This window comes from Bombina bombina, chromosome 4 (assembly GCF_027579735.1).
Source record: "Bombina bombina isolate aBomBom1 chromosome 4, aBomBom1.pri, whole genome shotgun sequence".
Lineage (NCBI taxonomy): Eukaryota > Metazoa > Chordata > Amphibia > Anura > Bombinatoridae > Bombina > Bombina bombina.
Genome location: NC_069502.1, coordinates 767,830,682 through 767,852,986, shown reverse-complemented (window position 1 = coordinate 767,852,986; position 22,305 = coordinate 767,830,682). Strand labels below are relative to the sequence as shown.

At 40.7% G+C, this 22,305-nt stretch overlaps 1 protein-coding gene across 1 annotated transcript in view; it reads left to right on the top strand.

Annotated features, from left to right (window-relative positions):
* LOC128657841 (formin-2-like) overlaps nt 1-22,305 on the top strand; it is a 141,631-nt gene that overhangs the window by 53,081 nt on the left and 66,245 nt on the right. The window contains exons 8-10 of the mRNA XM_053712263.1: nt 1,187-1,246; nt 2,431-2,551; nt 13,387-13,479. Coding sequence (XP_053568238.1) covers nt 1,187-1,246; nt 2,431-2,551; nt 13,387-13,479 — 274 coding nt within the window. The remainder of the gene's footprint in view (nt 1-1,186; nt 1,247-2,430; nt 2,552-13,386; nt 13,480-22,305) is intronic.

The window sequence follows — 22,305 nt, the reverse complement described above, 5'->3', positions numbered from 1 at the left end:
GAAATAAATGTATCAGGTAAGCATAAATTGTGTTTTTTTTTTTTCAGCTCCTCAGAGTTCTTTGACATGAGGTGCCATGTTGAACTTCCAGTGACCATAACGAGAGAGTGTTAGAACAATAACACCAAATTTAACACACCTGCTCCCCATTCACACCTGAGACCTTGTAACACGTCACATGACACCAGGGAGGGAAAATGGCTAATTGGGCCCATTTTGGACATTGCAACTTATGGGTGTACTCCCTTTTGTTGCCAACAGTTTAGACATTAATGGCTGTATGAGTTATTTTGAGGGGACAGCAAATTTACACTTTTATACAGGCTGTACACTCACTACTTTTACATTGTAGTGTCATTTCTTCAGTGTTGTCACATGAAAAGATGTAATAAAATATTTACAAAAATGTGAGGGGTGTACTCACTTTTGTGAGATACTGTATGTGTGTAATGGTGTCAGTGGGTTCATTTTATATACACACAATACATTTGTGTACAGTGGGTTAATTGTAAAAAAAATAGTTATCAGTGGGATCCAGATATATAATAATTAATTGGTGTCAGAATGAATTATCATATAATTAACCCACTGGAAACTATATCTAGAGATAGATGGTTCCAATGAATTATTATATATAATTAACCCACTGTAAACTATATAATATGTCAGTGGCTGCCCTAATTATATGCATTGGCATCAGTGGGCTACTTTCCTGTGAGCCGATGTCTCACGCTCTGCCCACCGCTACCCGCTCACAGTGCGCCAACGGTCATGCGCAGTTGCCCTCTGACAGGCCCATCCGAAATTTTATATATGTGTAAAGGTGGGCCTGTCGGAGCGAGTGTCTGGAGGTCTATTGGGTCGCGGCCCAGCAGCTTTTGAGAACCAACTGGCCTAGACTATATAAAAGGGTATTCCTACAGCTGTTTGTAATACAACTCTTAAAATCTATTTGTATATTGCCCCTTTAAACAAATTGTTAGTATTTACTACTCTTTAATGATATGCCGTAACATCATACTCTGAGGAAAATGCTCTGTTTCAGAACCAGCAATATGTTTAACTTCAAAGTTGATAAGCTTTATTGAGCATGCAGCTAATAAACATTTTTCAGTGTGCTTTTTTTCTTTAAGGTGTTGTAATGTTTGTGTATAAATATCTTTAATCACATGTTTTTCTTAAATAGGATAACAGCAGGAATTTGCTTTCTTACATAGTTTCATACTATTTACGTCACTTTGATGAGGTAATGAACTCAGTATTTCTCAAATGTCTCATGATGTCATATTTTGATTTGTAAATAACATTTAAAATTGTGCTTGGTTTAAAAATAAAACCAAATTAAATAAAACATCAGAAGAAAAAAAAAAAAATTTTCAAAAGAGAAATTACACGCAGTCATTATTTAAAGCTGGAGGGGTAACAAGTTCAATAGTAATGTTGCAGTACTTTGATAAACAAAGGTAATGTTGATGCATTGACTAGATTTTTAATTGAGAAGTGTCTTCATAAATTCTATGTAGCATAATTTAGAAGTTCTACTCTTTTCCCATCTCCTTGTTCAAAGATTGCAGTATCATGGGCTATAATAAACTTGATTATATCTTAAATGTGCCTGATTATAATATAAACAGATAATATAACTTGCCTTTATCTTACAATATACTGAGACTCTAATATATAACCTAATATTTCAAGATGTATCTGTACAAGAACATAAAGTAACATATTTATTCTCAAGAGTATGTGGCACGTGATCAGGCCAGGCCTTTGTGCAGGACATGAGGGGTACCTGCCCAGGGCCCCACACTTTGAGGGGCCCTTCCATGCCAGTGGTGAGGGTATGAGAGGTGCAATGAGCATCCTGTATTTAGTTTAGTAAGAAGTGTTTATAGGATCAAGAGATGCAATATACAGTGTTATTCTTTTTACAGGTGATAGGGGTGGATAATATAGAGGGCAGGGAAATTAGGGCACTGAGCTGATGGGCCCCACACATTTAACTTGCCCAAGGGCCTGCACATGCTAAGGTTTGCCCAAGAGGCTGCACATGCTAAGGTTGGCCCTGCATGTGATAATGAAATGTCATTTCATTTATATTTCGGACATTTTTATAACTTTATTCACTATTTTGTTAATGTAAGTAAATAAATAAAAACACAATCAGCAGCGTCCTTATCAGGGTACACTTTATTTCTGAGGCAAGAATGTTGAACTGCAATCCATTTTTATTTATTTTTTTACACATAGATACTAATGTTCCTTTGGACTGACAAATGTGAAAAGTTTAGAAAAATAACAAAATCCTTTTAAATCAATTTACTTAAAGTTTTTATTTGGATTTATATAATGCTATGAAAAATAGAATGAAAGTACTTGTTTGACTTTTTAATTTGTTTTATTAAAACACAATATACGTTTCAACCCCAGAATGCAGGCAAAGAAGAATGTGTGTTTACATTGCCGGAACCACAAGATCTTTTTCAAGTGTCGCAGATGAAGTTTGAAGACTTTCAGAAAGAACTCCGTAAAATAAAGAAAGACTTACATGGTAAATAGCCATTCATTTCAACATGAAGTTATATTTACTCAAACTGCCATAAACTTTTTTTTATAAGTATACAAATATCAGTGTTTGATCATGGAAAAGGTTAATTCCTTATTACAAATGTACACTTATTTGTTACTGAACCTTTAGATGTCTATTTTCAAAATTAATGTCTTAAAATTACAAAGTAAAAGGAGCTGTGCTAAACACATAATGAAAAAGATATGACCATAATACTTTATATAGTTAAAATTGCGAAATCTATATAACATACAAAAACAATATAAACAAATACTTGTACTGATAAAATGCCTGTGAATTGGTAATGCCAGACTCTGCAACACTATGTATGTCAAAGCCACACCTCTTCCTTAGGATGTGTCTTGTTTTAATCTTTAGCTCAGCTCGTTTTCTTTGTAATTTGTATACTCTAAAACAGCAGCTTCTATTGATGATCTTTTTTTTTTTTTCAATTTTTTCATCTTTATTTACCAAGTCAAATTAAGACAAAACAAATATTATACATTTAACCAATATATTAGATGTCAAAAAGTAAAGCAATAAACATGTGATGGTATTCCTTAAAGGGACATAATACTCATGTGCTAAATCACTTGAATCTGATGCCGCATAACTGTAAAAAGCTGACAGGAAAATATCACCTGAGCATCTCTATGTAAAAAAGGAAGATATTTTACCTCACAATTTCCTCAGCTCAGCAGAGTAAGTTCTGTGTAAAAAGTTATACTCGGCTAATGCACAGCTGTAGGTAAAAGAAAATTAAGACATGAACAGCAGCCAATCAGCATCAACTGTGCTGAGGTCATGAACTCTTTTTTTTACTGTGATCTCATGAGATTTCACTTAACTCTCGTGAGATTTCATTGTAAACTTCCTTACATTGAATAGGGAAATAAGATGAGTGCACGTGGTTCAGTGTGGTCAATTGAGATTTTCTAGCTATTAGAGATTTTGCACTGTTGATAGCTATTTAAAAGGTAGCTAGCCTAATCTTGCAGGGGCCCCCTAGTTTATTATTAAGAATGACATGACTTGACTTCCGGTGGGCAGGCTTACAGGGCAGACGTGTTTAGATGGAGCTCCGCAAGCCAGCGGATAACTAAGTACCTTTGCTTGCTATTACGACGCTGCCCTGCCTCTCATAACTGATTTGCCGGGTAGGAGACTACTTGCGCCGGCCATCGACCCTAAGTGAGCAGGACATACCATCAGTCCTGGCAACCGGGAGCCTTGAGACGCATCGCGCTCCGGCCGCATCATCGCCATCTTTGTTTCCAGCGTGGCGGGCCGCACCACACACACCACGCTGTTGCCGGAATATCAGAGGGCAGGTAACAACCTATCTTCACGGAGCGGTTTTGCTTCTACCGCACCCGTGTAACTGCTGCCTTATAATCTCAACCATTTAGGAGACAAGTGGAGGAATGACCCGGGGCCTGGGGGCCTCACGTGATTACCTTTTCCCCTGAGACCTGGCCTTAGAGACTCACTAGGTGTGGAGGGGGCAGATACTGAGCCACACGTTTGGGTCTTATAAAGACTGGCATTATTATTGTGGGTGCTGCCCCTGCTCATCATACAGGGGGCTTACACTTATAGAACTGATTGGCCTCTGAAACGGAGGGGGAGAGGGAGGCCCTGCTTGGCGCTGCCACATATCTTAGCGGAGGGGAAACTCGAAGGGAAACAAGTCACCTTTCTTTAAAAAGTATAAAGCCCTTCACTAGCTGCCCTCATCCTTGCTGTTGCACACCTCTTTTTCATTCTGGCTACATTCCACTTGCTGCGGGGGGCTCTACCCTGGAGCTGACATCATACTGCTTCTTTGTCATCAAGGCTGAGTTTGCCTGACTAACGGTCTAGTGGGGCCACATGAAAGTTGACAAATATTTTCAAAGACTGTCCCCTGCTACTTCTGCCGCCATGAGTCTCACAGAGTGAAAAACGCAGAAAAAAAACAAAAACAACCTGTGGAACTACAGCATGATCAGCAACCCATGGGAGACCCCATAATTCAGATCCCAGATCAGGCCTCCCTCTTGCAGGAGCTTAAATCGTTCTTCCTCCCAAAAATGGAATCTTTACAATCAGGAGTGGATACCCTGACATCTGAGGTGCGACAATTCTCCTCAAGACTTAACACAGCGGAGTTGCGCATCTCTGATGTGGAGGATCGACAGAATAGCCAGGGGGTTACTCTCAAGCAATTGGTTAAACAAAACAAATTACTCCAGGATCGGGTTGACGACCTGGAGAACAGAAGCAGGCGTAATAACCTACGCATCATTGGCGTCCCAGAATCTGTCAAGGGGAAGGACCTCTTAGAGTTCACTGCTCTGACCTTCCCGAGAATGTTGGGGATCCCCTCCGATATCCTCCCCATTGATGTTGAAAGAGCCCACCGGATTGGGCCTGAACGTACACTTGAACACCTCAACTCAAAACCTAGACAGGTTATATTTAAATGTTTAAATTTCCAAGAGAAGATCAGGATACTTCGAGCCTACAGAGCCCGTAAGGAAATTAGCTTTGAGGGCTCCCGTCTGTTGCTTTTCCAAGATTTCTCATCGGATGTCGCTAAGCAGAGAAGGGACTTCGCCCCTCTTTGTTCACAGCTCCACGAGCGGGGCCGTCAGGTGGCCTTGCTTTATCCAGCTAAGCTGCGCCTGCATACTCCTCATGGGATTAAATTCTTCCATACGCCTCAAGCACTTCAGAGTTACCTTGCTACGGAGGATCACCAACCCCCCACATGATCGGACCCCTGGAGGGGTAATCTAAGTGACAATTACTGTCAAAATAGGACACGCAAATGGAGGTCTTCTACCTCTCTATTCAACATGTTTCACCCCCCTCCTGGCTCTCAAGGGGAGAGGGATTTGTGCTCAGTGGGGGCACTTCACTTGGGGAAGGGACGCTGTGCGGGGGCCTCCTGCTCCCCCTCTATGTGGACTTCCAGGCCCAGATGAGTATACTACATGAAAAAATACAAAATGTTATTGGTAAACTTTTCTTGTTGTTTTCCTTTTGTGCAGGCTCTACTTGTTGTCATCTGCTGGGTTTCCTGATGGGGTGGACGCAGATTACCCTTTGTCCCTCCTGGGCTGCCTACGGGCGGCCCTGGAGGGGCATACTCCTAGCCTCTTGAGGTTTTGTTGCTCGGCAACAACTTAGGGGCGCCTGACCCCCCTCTGAAACCCAGGAAACCAGGGTGGTTCTTGACTTTCAAAAAGACAGGGATGGGGGGGATGGCAGGAGGTTTTGCTGATTTGTTGGGACTGTCACTGCTATTGTTATTGGTTGTATTATTGCTGGTTTCATTATCACTCGTTCTGCCCTTTTTTTGTTGTTGTATTTACTTTCCTCACCCATTTGTTCGCGGGTATTGTCCAATTTTATGTCATGGGCTCTATGGGGGGGCGGCCGTGTGCATTCCTTTCTCCCTCGTGGACGGACTTTGTCTGGCTCGGGAGGGGTAAAACTCAAGCTATTACTGCTATGTCACACTACGATGTGGGGTTGCCTGCGGCCGCCCCCCCCTCCTGTACCCCTGGATGTTCTTGATGGTTTAGCTACAATATTTAGTGCCATTGACATGCTTGTACGTAATGGGGCAATGCAGATTATATCATTGTATGAGTATTTATGTCCTACACAATGTATGATTCTTTTCTCTCAAGAGATCTCAGGGATGGTCTATACTTGTTATTTATATCACTCAGTATGTTTTTTCAGATCTCATATTTTTGTAGTTTTCCTTTTTGTTAATGGGTTTTTTTTTTTTTTTTTTCTTCCTTCCCCTCTCTCTCCTCCCCCTGTCCCTCGCTACTCCCGGGATGCCCCGGGTGTACTCTGTGCTCTGGTGATTTAAAATGTCATTAAAATTTGTCTCATGGAACGTGGGGGGTATTAACTCCCCCATAAAACGCAAAGCTATACTTACCCATCTGAGGCGACAAGGGGCAGACGTAGCGCTTATACAGGAAACACACTTAACTGATGTAGAACACCTTAAGCTTAGATCAGATTGGGTGGGCCATGTGGAATTTGTGTCTCATTCTAGCGCTAGTAGGGGCCTGGCCATAGTTTTTGGTAAACGCTTGGATACTCAAGTTAATCTGGTACAGACTGATGTTGAGGGGAGATTTATACTGGTGCAAGCACGGATTAATTCCCTTGACTACACACTATGTAACATCTATGCCCCCAATCATAGATCCCAGGATTACTGGGAGACCTTAACGAAATTTTTACTCCCCCATATGGGTGAGAACCTTATAATCGGAGGTGACTTTAATATTGCCCCATCTCACACATTGGACAGACTATGGATTGAAAACCCGACTAGAGGGGACCCCAAGATCAATTATAAGGCTAGATTTGAAACTAAGATCTTTAACATGCTCGAATCATCTTTAGATGTGTGTGATATCTGGAGGTTACTACACCCAGAGGGCAGGGATTTTACTTGTCTTTCTAGAGCTAAATCCACTCTGTCTAGAATTGACCTTTTTTTAATTCCTAACTCTCTAACTAGCAAGGTCCAGATGTGTCGTATACGAGAGATAGTCATATCGGACCACGCCCCAATCGAATTGGTGATGGGAGCTAGGGGACCGTGCCCTAATAGAAACACCTTGAGATTTCCCTCCTACCTTGTTTCCTCCACAAATTTTATTAAATTTTTAACACAGTCCTGGACAGACTATTATTCGGATAACATAGCACATGTAGACAACCCCCAACTCTTTTGGGAAGCGGCTAAGACAGTACTTTCCGGTGCCATCATCTCCTACACCTCCAATCTCAGACATAGAACACGACAGAGACATAACGACCTTAGTAAGAAATTGGGTAGGGCATATCTGGCGTTCCGTCAATCTAAGACGCGAGACACCTATGAGGCTTATGTGGCGGTAAAGTCAGAGTTTGATGCATTTATGGGGCAGCAGGCTGCATCGGGTTTGCTTCGTACGGCCAGTAAATATTACCGTTTTGGGGCTCGATCGGGTAAGCTTTTGGCGACTCTCACAAAACCAAAGACTACTAGGTCTAATGTGGTGGCATTACGATTTCAGGGCAAAACATTCCGTACGCCTGACGGCATAGTTAAGTGCTTTGCGGATTATTACTCCCAATTATATCTTAAACAACAACCAGGCCCCCCTGAGCTGCAGAGCTCTTTTTGGAGGACCATTAATCTCCCGCAGCTGACGAGGGAACAAACGGACCTTCTGAATGCTCGCATAGTCCCAGATGAAGTCACGCTCACCCTAAAGTCCTTGGCATTTGGTAAGGCGGCGGGCCCAGATGGTTTACCATCTGAATTCTACCGGATTCTACATGCGCAGATTACACCGACTTTAACTAAACTATATAACACTTACTTTTTGGAAGACGTATTACCCTCGCAACATTTTGCCGCTGCCCACATCACCCTTATTCCTAAAACTGGGAAAGACCCTTCCATGCCAGAGTCATACCGCCCCATCTCATTACTAAACACCGACTACAAAATCTTCACGAAAATCCTGGCCACCAGACTGAAAACTATATTGCCATCCCTACTTCACCCTGACCAAACAGGCTTTGTGTTCAAGCGTACCTCTGTTGTCAACTTACGCAGGGTTCTCCATGCGATCAATCACTACTGGACGAAGGAGACTGAGGGTGGGGTTACGGACAGACCGGAGGCCTTTCTGCTTTCCCTCGATGCAGAAAAGGCTTTCGACAGAGTGGACTGGACACACTTAACCAATACCATGACCAAGTTTAAATTCGACGGCCCCTTTCTCAATATTATCCACAAACTTTATGACTCCCCAACTGCTAGAATACTGACTAACGGCCTGTTTTGCCCTGACTTTGCTCTACAGAGAGGGACCAGACAGGGCTGCCCACTCTCCCCTCTACTGTTCGACCTGGCATTGGAACCTTTGGCACTCAAGCTAAAGCAAGTCTTTCCCGGGATGCGGATACGGGGTGTCCCTACACATCTGGCATTATATGCTGATGATATGCTTTTGTTCGTGGAATCACCGACTCTATACATATCCCCCATATTACAGGCTATCTCGGATTTCGGCAGCTTTTCGGGGTATAAAGTCAACACATCCAAATCAGAAATATTGTGGCTGCACAAGCATCCTAACTCCCCTCACGCATACCCATTTAAGGTGATGGTCAATTCTCTCACATACCTGGGAATTCAGCTTCACAGGGATCCTCAAAGGATTTATGACCTTAATATATCAGACAGGTGTAAAGCACTGTCCACTCAGCTCCGGGGCTGGATTGATCTTCCTCTGGGGCTGTCTGGACGTATTAACCTGGTAAAAATGTCGATCTTGCCTAAGATAATGTACCCCCTGTTGATGCTGCCCTTCCTTGTGACAAAAAAGGATTTAACCATGCTTAACAGGGCAATGATCAACTTCATTTGGGGAGGGAGGAAGTCACGTATAGCGGTCCACAAACTTAGCCAGCCCTATCTCAGTGGGGGTTTGGGTCTCCCCAACCTAAAATTATATAATTGGGCCGCCCTAGCAAGGCTTGTCACAGATTGGCAGCTTAACACTGCTCACTTTTATGAGTCGCACCTGGAGGAGGCAGGATGTGCCCCATTGGCCTTATCTTACTTGCCCTATGTCAGACTAAAGGACGCACCGGTACAAATTCGTAATAATTTCTTGTATAGGGACCCCCTAAGAGCGTGGACTCTGCTTAACAAATTTATGGGTGTCTCCTGCCCATCTCCTAGGTTTATCCCCCTTGTCGGTAATCAAGAATTCCCAGCGGGTAATGATTGTGAACCGTTTCGCCTCTGGTACGCCGAGGGGCTACGGACTGTGGGTGACTTGCTGGATCCCTTGTTACATTCCGTTAGATCCTTCCAAGACATTAGAGACAGATTTCACATCCCGCACAAACATTTCTATGCGTACCTACAGGTTAGGCATTATGTCACCGGACTCCAAAGAGACAACCCCACATTCTGGAATGCTTCACCCTTTGCTGTCACACATACCCTGTTTAAGATAGGGATCTTTGCTATCTCCAACCTCTATAAAGTATTGATAAGAAGAGGGGAGGAGGGGATGCAGACACAAATATTAGAAAGGCTTAGGGCCGACATCTCTCCACAATTGGACACCCAAGACTTGGGTAGAAGTCTGGAAATGGCTAGAGCAGCCACTCTAGATATACCACTAAGAGAAGCGCAGATTAGGCTGTTGCATAGGGACTACCTCACCCCTAACAGACTGTCTAAATGGAAATCGGGGTGCCCTAACAGATGTGTTAAATGTAGAGAAGATTCCCCTTCTTTCCGACACTATCTTTTCACTTGCCCACTAATTAGACGCTTTTGGGGTCATTTTCAATATTGGGTACGTATAAGTTTCCAAATCTCCCTTAACTTAGACATAGGCAAGGTGTTTCTCTTTCAGTGGGAGGACTCCTACAAGCGTTTACATAAACTATTAACGTTATGTGTTTTGCTGGCGAGGCGCTGCATACTAACTAGATGGATTCATAGACAGCCCCCTTCCATTGCACAATTCAAACGGAGCTTAATGAAACAGCTGTTTGTTGAACAATATGACACCAAGCTAGATACAGAGCGAAGGCTCCCCCACTTCCTTAAAAAGTGGCGACCCCTTATTCTCACACTGGCTCCGCCGCTGCAGCGACAGATACTGAGGCCTTTCAGGCATCAGGAGGTTGTGCTGGCAGCTATATTAAAGGGGGAGTGGCAATGCCTAGACGGCTATATGGAATCTCGAGATGAGACTGGTAATTGTGAAGAGATGCTCTTCTAGATCAGAAGGGGGAGGGGGGGGGCGGGGGGCGGGGCGGAGGGGATGGAGGGGGAGATTCACCCCTTTTCCTTGTTTTTGTGGCTTCTTTTTTTTTTTTTTTTTTTTTTTTGTTTTGTATTACTGTTATAAAGTGGTTACTGTTTTGGAGTTGGGGGGGAGGGCTCGGGGACTTGTTGGGGATGAAAATGTAAAATGTGTGGGCTAAACATATGTAGACACCAACAATGTCAATTGCCATTAGCATCCGGAATATCTTAACTGTGTTGTATTGATATACTGAATCTCTACTATGTTCTGAATAATATCGCCTCTTACAGAATGGTATATCTACTATATTAATGGATGTAAACTTCATGATACTGTATTGAACTGTTGATTACTGTACTCATATGTTGGCTCTCAATAAAAAGAATTTAAAAAAAAAAGAATGACATGACTTATCTGAAGAAAATAAGTTGTCCCAGATATTTCCCTAATCCCTCTACCTCCCTTCATAAAGGTTATATTTGTGAGCAACTCCACCAGGTATGTAGCATATGACCTACCTCACCACCCTCCTGCCAGTGTAGCCCTTAAAGGATTACTAACGTTTGCATTTTTTACTCAAAACGGAACCCACATTTCAACACATACATATAATTATTAAAAAACTAACCTATATTCATTGTAAAACTAAGCTGAATAACGGTATAAAGACATCTTTTATTAATTCATCCTGACGTCGCCTAATCCAGCCCTCCAATATGGGCAGTACATTTCGAAAATCACTAACCTATAGTATCTCCTTCTTTTGCATATAATTGACAGCAGATTACATCGTTTTGCGCATGCGCACTCTACTGCTTATAGAATTGTATCGTATCTCCTTTTCAATATAGTGAACTGCCGATTACGGCATTTTGCGCATGCGCACTCTACTGCATATAAAACTGACATGAAGATAGTGACGTAATGGATGACGTTGTGCTATCTTGCGCATACGCATCAGGAATAACGGTCGCCATATTCCAACTTGGGTTGTCAGCCCAGATTGGAAAAAGATAAAAACGATAAATGGAGTGGGTTTGGAAAGTGTTACATTTTCAGAGCCAAATATCTTCCAAATGGTAAGTAATTTAAACAGGGCACTGTAAATATATTTAAATTTGTAGTTTCTTTTTTGCTGTGATTTAGTTTTTTTTGGGCCTTCAGTGTCCCTTTAATGATGCTAAGAAATATGCTTCCGACGAGCTGGGGTTAAATACCTGCAAGTCAGAACTTTATAGTTAAGCTCAAGCTCTGATGCCTAGAGTACTCAAGAGTTCCTTGTTCCATTAGCTAGAGTGAATCCCCACTGAATTTATCCAGCAGACGTTTAGTCAGCGACAGTGTCCATAGCTTGGGTGTATTGGTTAAACACCAGAGTTTGAACTCAGTCGGCTTTCTAAGTAAATCTGTTTTATGGGAGGAAATGTGAAGTAGATGCTGTATTTGTGCTTATTTGAGCCACAACATGTATGTAGATCCCCCCTGCTATGTCTGAATTCCTGTATGATTATTTCACCTGTGCTCTAGCTCAGCTATAATAAAAACCTGGTCTATTAGGGTTACTTGAGGGCTGCGGTTGAGAAACAGTGGTGTAGAGCACAGTTGACTTATTTTTGTCCGTTTTGGCAAGTATTGCAATTTGAGTCATTTTTGTTGCTAAATATACCTTACATATGGCGGGATCACTTCATTTTTTTTCATGTAATGCAGACATCCCAATCTGCAAAAACTAATTTCAGGGAGGTGGCTTCACCCGCTACTGCGCCACCACCCCCCCATCCCAGTTATATATTGGACACTTTGAAACCCTAAATAAGATGGAGACTTATCACTAAAGTAGCTTCCCACTAAAGTCACAAAAAAAAAGTAGCTTTATTGCTCAACCACATACAACAAACCTATTCTCCAGTGATCGTACGCATGTTGAATGCTTAAATATTTTAGCATCCGAAGTTTAATTACGTGCAGTAAATAAGGTAGTATTTTTGTTTTTATTTTATTAAAATCAGCGTGGGGCGTTTTGGTTACTGATGCATGCTTTGAGGGTTCTATAACGTCCCAGCAACTAAAGGCATTCCTTAAAGAAAGCTTTTTTTCTGTGAAAAACAATCCTTAAACACTTTTCCGGATTTGGGCAACATTGAATCATGGTACTTGGAGTTTCAGGGAGATTGCATTCCATTTGCTGGCATCAGGGAGCCGCTATTACAATCAGGGATACTCCCTGAACTTCAGGGATAGTTGGGATGTCTGTGTAATGGAACAGACATGAGTATTCTGGAAATTTCGCATTTTGCTTAATTTAAAGCTTTCTTTATCAAAGACTGTTGTGATATTTTTTTTTTTTTTTTTTTTTTTTTTTAAGCATCAACAGGTCACTCTTGCTGCTTAGCAACAGTTTCTTCAATTCAAACAAAACATTTTTTCATTATCTAACAATGTCAATAATAGATTTTATGACCTTGAATCACAATTATCAGAATTTTGCCAGCCACTTACCATCTTTAAAGGGACATTAAACACTAAATAAATGCTAGATAGAATTATGCATTCAAAGAAAAGATTAGTCTGAGATAACATGCAGATGTATTAAGGCTTCATTAGCTTTTTAAATATTGACAAAATAAGTGTATAGTTTTAATGTCAAGAAAACAATGGAAGTTGCCATGTTGCCATCTCTGCTGTATTATAAACACCACCATCTAATCTGAGATGATGGGAAAGTGTAATTGTTAAGGACAATGTATAAAGATTAAAAAAAGAGAGAATACTTTGAATACTTAGGACATTTTGAGGTAAAATATCTTTCTTTTTTACATAGAGATGTTCAGGGGATCTTATCTAGACAGCTTTTTACAGCTATGCTGCATCACTTTCAAGTGTTTCAACATTTGGCTATCATGGCCCTTTTAGCTGGTGGGCTTAATAATTTTCATATTGACCTTTGTCCCTTTTTGTTTACTATTCTAGCATGTGAGACGGCAGCTGCAAAAGTTTATCAGAAATCCTCAGAGGAACATCTACAGCCTTTCAAAGACCATATAGAAGAATTTCTTAAAGGAGGTACATTTTATGCAAATATCAACATATATCTCTTTGTGAGCATGTTAAGCTTAACTTAAGTTTACGATGACAACTCTTCTTATATAAATTTTATTCAGACCTTAAAGGGACATTAAACACTAAGGGCAAGATTGCAAATCATTTGCTAAAACATAGTACGCGTTATGGTTTTTTCGCATTTGTGGTTGCACACCTATTACAAGTTACAAAATAACATATTTTTCGCGCGTGTTAAGCCACGTAATCCAAACAGCCAAATCACGTGCACATTCACGTATTCCCCATAGAAGTCAATGGAGAAGACAAATAGAAAAAAGAAACAAAAACCCTAATGTGTTGCGCAAAGCCCTTGACGTATTCTCCTCAAAGTGTACATGAAAATGCGAATATTTAATATTACGAAAATTGTTTTTAAAACTCGAATGTTCTTTTTATTTATAAATAAATATTTCTTTCATGTAATTAGCAAGAGTCCATGAGCTAGTGACGTATGGGATATACATTCCTACCAGGAGGGGCAAAGTTTCCCAAACCTTAAAATGCCTATAAATACACCCCTCACCACACCCACAAATCAGTTTTACAAACTTTGCCTCCTATGGAGGTGGTGAAGTAAGTTTGTGCTAGATTCTACGTTGATATGCGCTCCGCAGCAGGTTGGAGCCCGGTTTTCCTCTCAGCGTGCAGTGAATGTCAGAGGGATGTGAGGAGAGTATTGCCTATTTGAATGCAATGATCTCCTTCTACGGGGTCCATTTCATAGGTTCTCTGTTATCGGTCGTAGAGATTCATCTCTTACCTCCCTTTTCAGATCGACGATATACTCTTATATATACCATTACCTCTGCTGATTTTCGTTTCAGTACTGGTTTGGCTTTCTACAAACATGTAGATGAGTGTCCTGGGGTAAGTAAATCTTATTTTCTGTGACACTCTAAGCTATGGTTGGGCACTTTTTTATAAAGTTCTAAATATATGTGTTCAAACATTTATTTGCCTTGACTCAGGATGTTCAACATTCCTTATTTTCAGACAGTCAGTTTCATATTTGGGATAATGCATTTGAATCAATCATTTTTTCTTACCTTAAAAAATTTGACTTTTTTCCTGTGGGCTGTTAGGCTCGCGGGGGCTGAAAATGCTTCATTTTATTACGTCATTCTTGGCGCGGTCTTTTTTGGCGCAAAAAATCTTTTCTGTTTCCGGCGTCATACGTGTCGCCGGAAGTTACGTCATTTTTTGACTTTCTTTTGCGACAAAAATGTCGGCGTTCCGGATGTGGCGTCATTCTTTGGCGCCAAAAGCATTTAGTCGCCAAATAATGTGGGCATCTTATTTTGGCACTAAAAAATATGGGCGTCGCTTTTGTCTCCACATTATTTAAGTCTCATTTTTCATTGCTTCTGGTTGCTAGAAGCTTGTTCCTTGGCATTTTTTCCCATTCCTGAAACTGTCATTTAAGGAATTTGATCAATTTTGCTTTATATGTTTTTTCTCTTACATATTGCAAGATGTCTCACGTTGCATCCGAGTCAGAAGATACTTCAGGAAAATCGCTGTCTGGTGCTGGAACTACCAAAGCTAAGTGTATCTGCTGTAAACTTTTGGTATTTGTTCCTCCAGCTGTTGTTTGTACTAATTGTCATGTCAAACTCGTTAATGCAGATATTTCCTTTAGTAATATACCATTACCTGTTGCAGTTCCATCAACATCTAATGCTCAGAGTGTTCCTGATAACATAAGAGATTTTGTTTCTGAATCCATCAAGAAGGCTATGTCTGTTATTCCTCCTTCTAGTAAACATAAAAAATCTTTTAAAACTTCTCTGTATTCGGATGAATTTTTAAATGAACATCATTCTGATTCTAATAACTCTTCTAGTTCAGAGGATTCTGTCTCAGAGGTTGATGCTGATAAATCTTCATATTTATTTAAAATGGAATTTATTCGTTCTTTACTTAAAGAAGTACTAATTGCTTTAGAAATAGAGGATTCTGGTCCTCTTGATACTAAATCTAAACGTTTAGATAAGGTCTTTAAATCTCCTGTGGTTATTCCAGAAGTTTTTCCTGTTCCTGGTGCTATCTCTGAAGTAATTTCCAGAGAATGGAATAATTTGGGTAATTCATTTACTCCTTCTAAATGTTTTAAGCAATTATATCCTGTGCCGTCTGATAGATTGGAATTTTGGGACAAAATCCCTAAAGTTGATGGGGCTATTTCTACCCTTGCTAAACGTACTACTATTCCTACGTCAGATGGTACTTCGTTTAAGGATCCTTTAGAAAGGAAAATTGAATCCTTTCTAAGAAAAGCTTATCTGTGTTCAGGTAATCTTCTTAGACCTGCTATATCATTGGCTGATGTTGCTGCAGCTTCAACTTTTTGGTTGGAAACTTTAGCGCAACAAGTAACAGATCATGATTCTCATAATATTATTATTCTTCTGCAACATGCTAATAATTTTATCTGTGATGCCATTTTTGATATTATCAGAGTTGATGTCAGGTTTATGTCTCTAGCTATTTTAGCTAGAAGAGCTTTATGGCTTAAAACTTGGAATGCTGACATGTCTTCTAAATCGACTCTACTTTCCATTTCTTTCCAGGGTAACAAATTATTTGGTTCTCAGTTGGATTCTATTATCTCAACTGTTACTGGTGGGAAAGGAACTTTTTTACCACAGGATAAAAGATCTAAGGGTAAAAACAGGGCTAATAATCGTTTTCGTTTCAACAAAGAACAAAAGCCTGATCCTTCTTCCTCAGGAGCAGTTTCAGTTTCAGTTTGGAAACCATCTCCAGTCTGGAATAAATCCAAGCCTTCTAGAAAAGCAAAGCCAGCTTCCAAGTCCACATGAAGGTGCGGCCCTCATTCCAGCCCAGCTGGTAGGGGGCAGGTTACGTTTTTTCAAAGAAATTTGGATCAATTCTGTTCACAATCTTTGGATTCAGAACATCGTTTCAGAAGGGTACAGAATTTGTTTCAAGATAAGACCTCCTGCAAAGAGATTTTTTCTTTCCCGTGTCCCAGTAAACCCAGTGAAAGCTCAAGCATTTCTGAAATGTGTTTCAGATCTAGAGTTGGCTGGAGTAATTATGCCAGTTCCAGTTCTGGAACAGGGGCTGGGGTTTTATTCGAATCTCTTCATTGTACCAAAGAAGGAGAATTCCTTCAGACCAGTTCTGGATCTAAAAATATTGAATCGTTATGTAAGGATACCAACATTCAAAATGGTAACTGTAAGGACTATCTTGCCTTTTGTTCAGCAAGGGCATTATATGTCCACGATAGATTTACAGGATGCATATCTGCATATTCCGATTCATCCAGATCACTTTCAGTTCCTGAGATTCTCTTTCCTGGACAAGCATTACCAGTTTGTGGCTCTGCCGTTTGGCCTAGCTACAGCCCCAAGAATTTTTACAAAAGTTCTCGGTGCCCTTCTGTCTGTAATCAGAGAACAGGATATTGTGGTATTTCCTTATTTGGACGATATCTTGGTACTTGCTCAGTCTTTACATTTTGCAGAATCTCATACGAATCGACTTGTGGTGTTTCTTCAAGATCATGGTTGGAGGATCAATTTACTAAAAAGTTCATTGATTCCTCAGACAAGGGTAACCTTTCTGGGTTTCCAGATAGATTCAGTGTCCATGACTCTGTCTTTGACAGACAAGAGATGTCTAAAATTGATTTCAGCTTGTCGAAACCTTCAGTCACAATCATTCCCTTCGGTAGCCTTATGCATGGAAATTCTAGGTCTTATGACTGCTGCATCGGACGCGATCCCCTTTGCTCGTTTTCACATGCGACCTCTTCAGCTCTGTATGCTGAATCAATGGTGCAGGGATTACACAAAGATATCTCAATTAATATCTTTAAAACCGATTGTACGACACTCTCTGACGTGGTGGACAGATCACCATCGTTTAATTCAGGGGGCTTCTTTTGTTCTTCCGACCTGGACTGTAATTTCAACAGATGCAAGTCTTACAGGTTGGGGAGCTGTGTGGGGATCTCTGACGGCACAAGGAGTTTGGGAATCTCAGGAGGTGAGATTACCGATCAATATTTTGGAACTCCGTGCAATTTTCAGGGCTCTTCAGTCTTGGCCTCTTCTGAAGAGAGAATCGTTCATTTGTTTTCAGACAGACAATGTCACAACTGTGGCATATATCAATCATCAAGGAGGGACTCACAGTCCTCTGGCTATGAAAGAAGTATCTCGAATTCTGGTTTGGGCGGAATCCAGCTCCTGTCTAATCTCTGCGGTTCATATCCCAGGTATAGACAATTGGGAAGCGGATTATCTCAGTCGCCAAACGTTGCATCCAGGCGAATGGTCTCTTCACCCAGAGGTATTTCTTCAGATTGTTCAAATGTGGGAACTTCCAGAAATAGATCTGATGGCGTCTCATCTAAACAAGAAACTTCCCAGGTATCTGTCCAGATCCCGGGATCCTCAGGCGGAGGCAGTGGATGCATTATCACTTCCTTGGAAGTATCATCCTGCCTATATCTTTCCGCCTCTAGTTCTTCTTCCAAGAGTAATCTCCAAGATTCTGAAGGAATGCTCGTTTGTTCTGCTGGTAGCTCCGGCATGGCCTCACAGGTTTTGGTATGCGGATCTTGTCCGGATGACCTCTTGCCAACCGTGGACTCTTCCGTTAAGACCAGACCTTCTGTCGCAAGGTCCTTTTTTTCCATCAGGATCTCAAATCCTTAAATTTAAAGGTATGGAGATTGAACGCTTGATTCTTGGTCAAAGAGGTTTCTCTGACTCTGTGATTAATACTATGTTACAGGCTCGTAAATCTGTATCTAGAGAGATATATTATAGAGTCTGGAAGACTTATATTTCTTGGTGTCTTTCTCATCATTTTTCTTGGCATTCTTTTAGAATACCGAGAATTTTACAGTTTCTTCAGGATGGTTTAGATAAGGGTTTGTCCGCAAGTTCCTTGAAAGGACAAATCTCTGCTCTTTCTGTTCTTTTTCACAGAAAGATTGCTAATCTTCCTGATATTCATTGTTTTGTACAAGCTTTGGTTCGTATAAAACCTGTCATTAAGTCAATTTCTCCTCCTTGGAGTTTGAATTTGGTTCTGGGGGCTCTTCAAGCTCCTCCTTTTGAACCCATGCATTCATTGGACATTAAATTACTTTTTTGGAAAGTTTTGTTCCTTTTGGCGATTTTTTCTGCCAGAAGAGTCTCTGAATTATCTGCTCTTTCTTGTGAGTCTCCTTTTCTGATTTTTCATCAGGATAAGGCGGTGTTGCGAACTTCTTTTCAATTTTTACCTAAGGTTGTGAATTCCAACAACATTAGTAGAGAAATTGTGGTTCCTTCATTATGTCCTAATCCTAAGAATTCTAAGGAGAAATCGTTGCATTCTTTGGATGTTGTTAGAGCTTTGAAATATTATGTTGAAGCTACTAAATCTTTCCGAAAGACTTCTAGTCTGTTTGTTTGTTATCTTTTCCGGTTCTAGAAAAGGCCAGAAAGCTTCTGCCATTTCTTTGGCATCTTGGTTGAAATCTTTAATTCATCATGCCTATGTTGAGTCGGGTAAAACTCCGCCTCAAAGGATTACAGCTCATTCTACTAGGTCAGTTTCTACTTCCTGGGCGTTTAGGAATGAAGCTTCGGTTGATCAGATTTGCAAAGCAGCAACCTGGTCCTCTTTGCATACTTTTACTAAATTCTACCATTTTGATGTGTTTTCTTCTTCTGAAGCAGTTTTTGGTAGAAAAGTACTTCAGGCAGCGGTTTCAGTTTGAATCTTCTGCTTATATTTTCATTAAACTTTATTTTGGGTGTGGATTATTTTCAGCAGGAATTGGCTGTCTTTATTTTATCCCTCCCTCTCTAGTGACTCTTGCGTGGAAAGATCCACATCTTGGGTAGTCATTATCCCATACGTCACTAGCTCATGGACTCTTGCTAATTACATGAAAGAAAACATAATTTATGTAAGAACTTACCTGATAAATTCATTTCTTTCATATTAGCAAGAGTCCATGAGGCCCACCCTTTTTGTGGTGGTTATGATTTTTTTTTTTTGTATAAAGCACAATTATTCCAATTCCTTATTTTATATGCTTTCGCACTTTTTTCTTATCACCCCACTTCTTGGCTATTCGTTAAACTGATTTGTGGGTGTGGTGAGGGGTGTATTTATAGGCATTTTAAGGTTTGGGAAACTTTGCCCCTCCTGGTAGGAATATATATCCCATACGTCACTAGCTCATGGACTCTTGCTAATATGAAAGAAATGAATTTATCAGGTAAATTCTTACATAAATTATGTTTTCTCTATTTATGGGATGATTTTTGGACTGATATCTATTTATAGCGAGATATGTATATGAATATATATGTCTAAATATCTCAATCTATATGTGAATCTCTTTTAAAATCCCTCTGAGATATTGTTTATTGTGCATAAGATTGTAATGTGAAATCTTTTCATTATCTCCATAGTTAAACATATCTCTATACATATAAATCCATGTTTCTCAATGTATGTGTATGTCAATGTAAAATCCCTGCATCTGCTTCCCCCCCCCCAACACCCGATATATTGTATATATCTGAGCCCTTATAACTATTGTGTGCAATATTTCTTTCCTAAGATATGGCAAGTCTACATAATCAATTACTAGTGGGAATATCACTCCTGGCCAGCAGGATGAGGCAAAGAGCACTACAGCAAAGCTGCTATATATGTCACTTCCCTTACCCATAACCTCCAGTCATTCTCTTTGCCTGCGGTGCAAGGAGGAGGTGAAGTTTTGTTGTCTGATCTGCAATCAAGATTTTTTTTTATTTTAAAGCAGAGTAGGTTTGCTCTGATCTTTCTAAAGGGTCTAGCCTTAGCCCATGTCAGTCTCTAAAGTAGGGCAGTGGGGAACTTGTGGGGTACAATCCTCAATGCGTTTTCCCAAACATTTTGCTGCCCTATTTAGATGGCCTGCGTAAGTTTATTCAGTCTTTCTGTATTTCCACAGGCCCATGTGAGGGATGGCATCCTCTCAAACCAGGTGAGCTGTCCTGCTGCCGGACAGATAAATATTAAGGTAAGTGCCAATTAAATTTTCTATGTAGCAGGGAAAAAATTGGCACTTGTCCCCCTGCAGCGTTTCAGCTGAATGTTTTTTATTATTCCTGTCAGGGTGCAGGTTTTTATGGCAGTTTTTGCAGGCACCGTTAGTGTGATGATTTTTTTTTTTTTTTTGATGGCTCAGTAAGGATCCGTTTTTAGTAACGGATTATGTACTTTTGGGGGGGGGGGTATTGTTTGTTTTTAAGCCTGTTTTCAAGAAAGTTGTTTAAAAAAAATAATAATAATAATTAAAAAAAAAAATTGTTTGCTGTAGGACCGCCCCTTTTAGGGAGGTGTTGATTCTTTGATGTCAGTTTTTTGGTGCTTTTTTCCCACTTCCTGTAAGAGGGAGGTGCGCATATTTCTGATGCTCTGCTGTTTAGAAGGCTTCTTGCTGTTTTTTGCTTTTCTGAAAAACCGGATTGTAAACAGGAACTTTTTTTTTTTTCCCTCAGTTTGCTGCGGGTTGCAGGACAGGTAGGGCACACGTCAGGTGTAGTGTTATCTGGGGTATGTTTTCTTAATTTGGTAAATTTTAAAAAAAATGTTTTGCTTTTTTTTTGTTTTGTATTATGGATCAGGAGGCTGTGCAGGATGTTACCTGTAGCTTCTGTTTTGATGCCCAGGTGGAACCCCCAGTAACTTTTTTTTTTTTTCATGTATTGAAAGAACTTTAGCTTATAGAAATAGATTTTTTGATTCTGAGCCATCATAGCTAAGGCGGATGAATGTTCAGGAGCCTCCTTTTTCAGATGTGCCGCAGCTTTCTCCTCAAGCGTCCCAATCCTATTCATCTGCACATGCAGTGCCCTGCGTTTCCTCTCATGCTCTGTCTGGAGTTACTTTGCAAGATATTGCTGCCGAGGTATCTTCTGGCCTCAGCCTTAGCCCGGTTTATCAGGTTCCAGTCGGACAACTTAACTTCGGTGGCGTACATCAACCACCAGAGGGGAACTCAGAGTTCCTTGGCCATGTCAGAGGTGGCCCAGTTAATCCAGTGGGCAGAGTCTCACAACTGTTGTCTTCCTGCAATCCACATCCCAGGAGTGGACAATTGGGACGCGGATTTTCTGAGCCGACCGACCTTTCATCCAGGGGAATGGAAACTCCATCCGGAAGTATTTTCCAGTTTAATCCTCAATTGGGGGCAGCCAGAACTGGATCTCATGGCTTCTCGGCAGAATGCTAAGCTTCTGAGGTACAGCTCGAGGTCAAGGGATCCACAGGCTTTCTTGATAGATGCTCTGTAGTGCTCTTTGCCTCCTCCTGCTGGCCAGGAGTGATATTCCCACTAGTAATTGATTCCGTGGACTCACCATATCCGGAAATAAATACATTTATCAGGTAAGCATAAATTAGTTTTTTTTTTTTTTCTTTCCTAAGATATAGTGAGTCCACAGATCATCTTAATTACTGTTGGGATATCACTCCTGTCCAGCAGGAGGCGGCAAAGAGCACCACAGCAAAGCTGCTAAATACCACCCCCTTACCCATAACCCCCAGTCATCCTCTTTGCCTCTGCAAGGAGGTGGTAATGTTTTTAGAGTGTCTGTAGATTCGTCAATCAAGAGTTTATTATTTTTAAAGCAGAGCTGTTTGTTCTGTTTTTTACTGGGGTCTAGCTGTGTTCCACATCAGTCTCTTCAGTAGAGCTGTGGTGGCTTTTGAGCACCTGAAAACTGGTGGGATTTCTCTTGTTAAGTGTAGTCAGTCCAC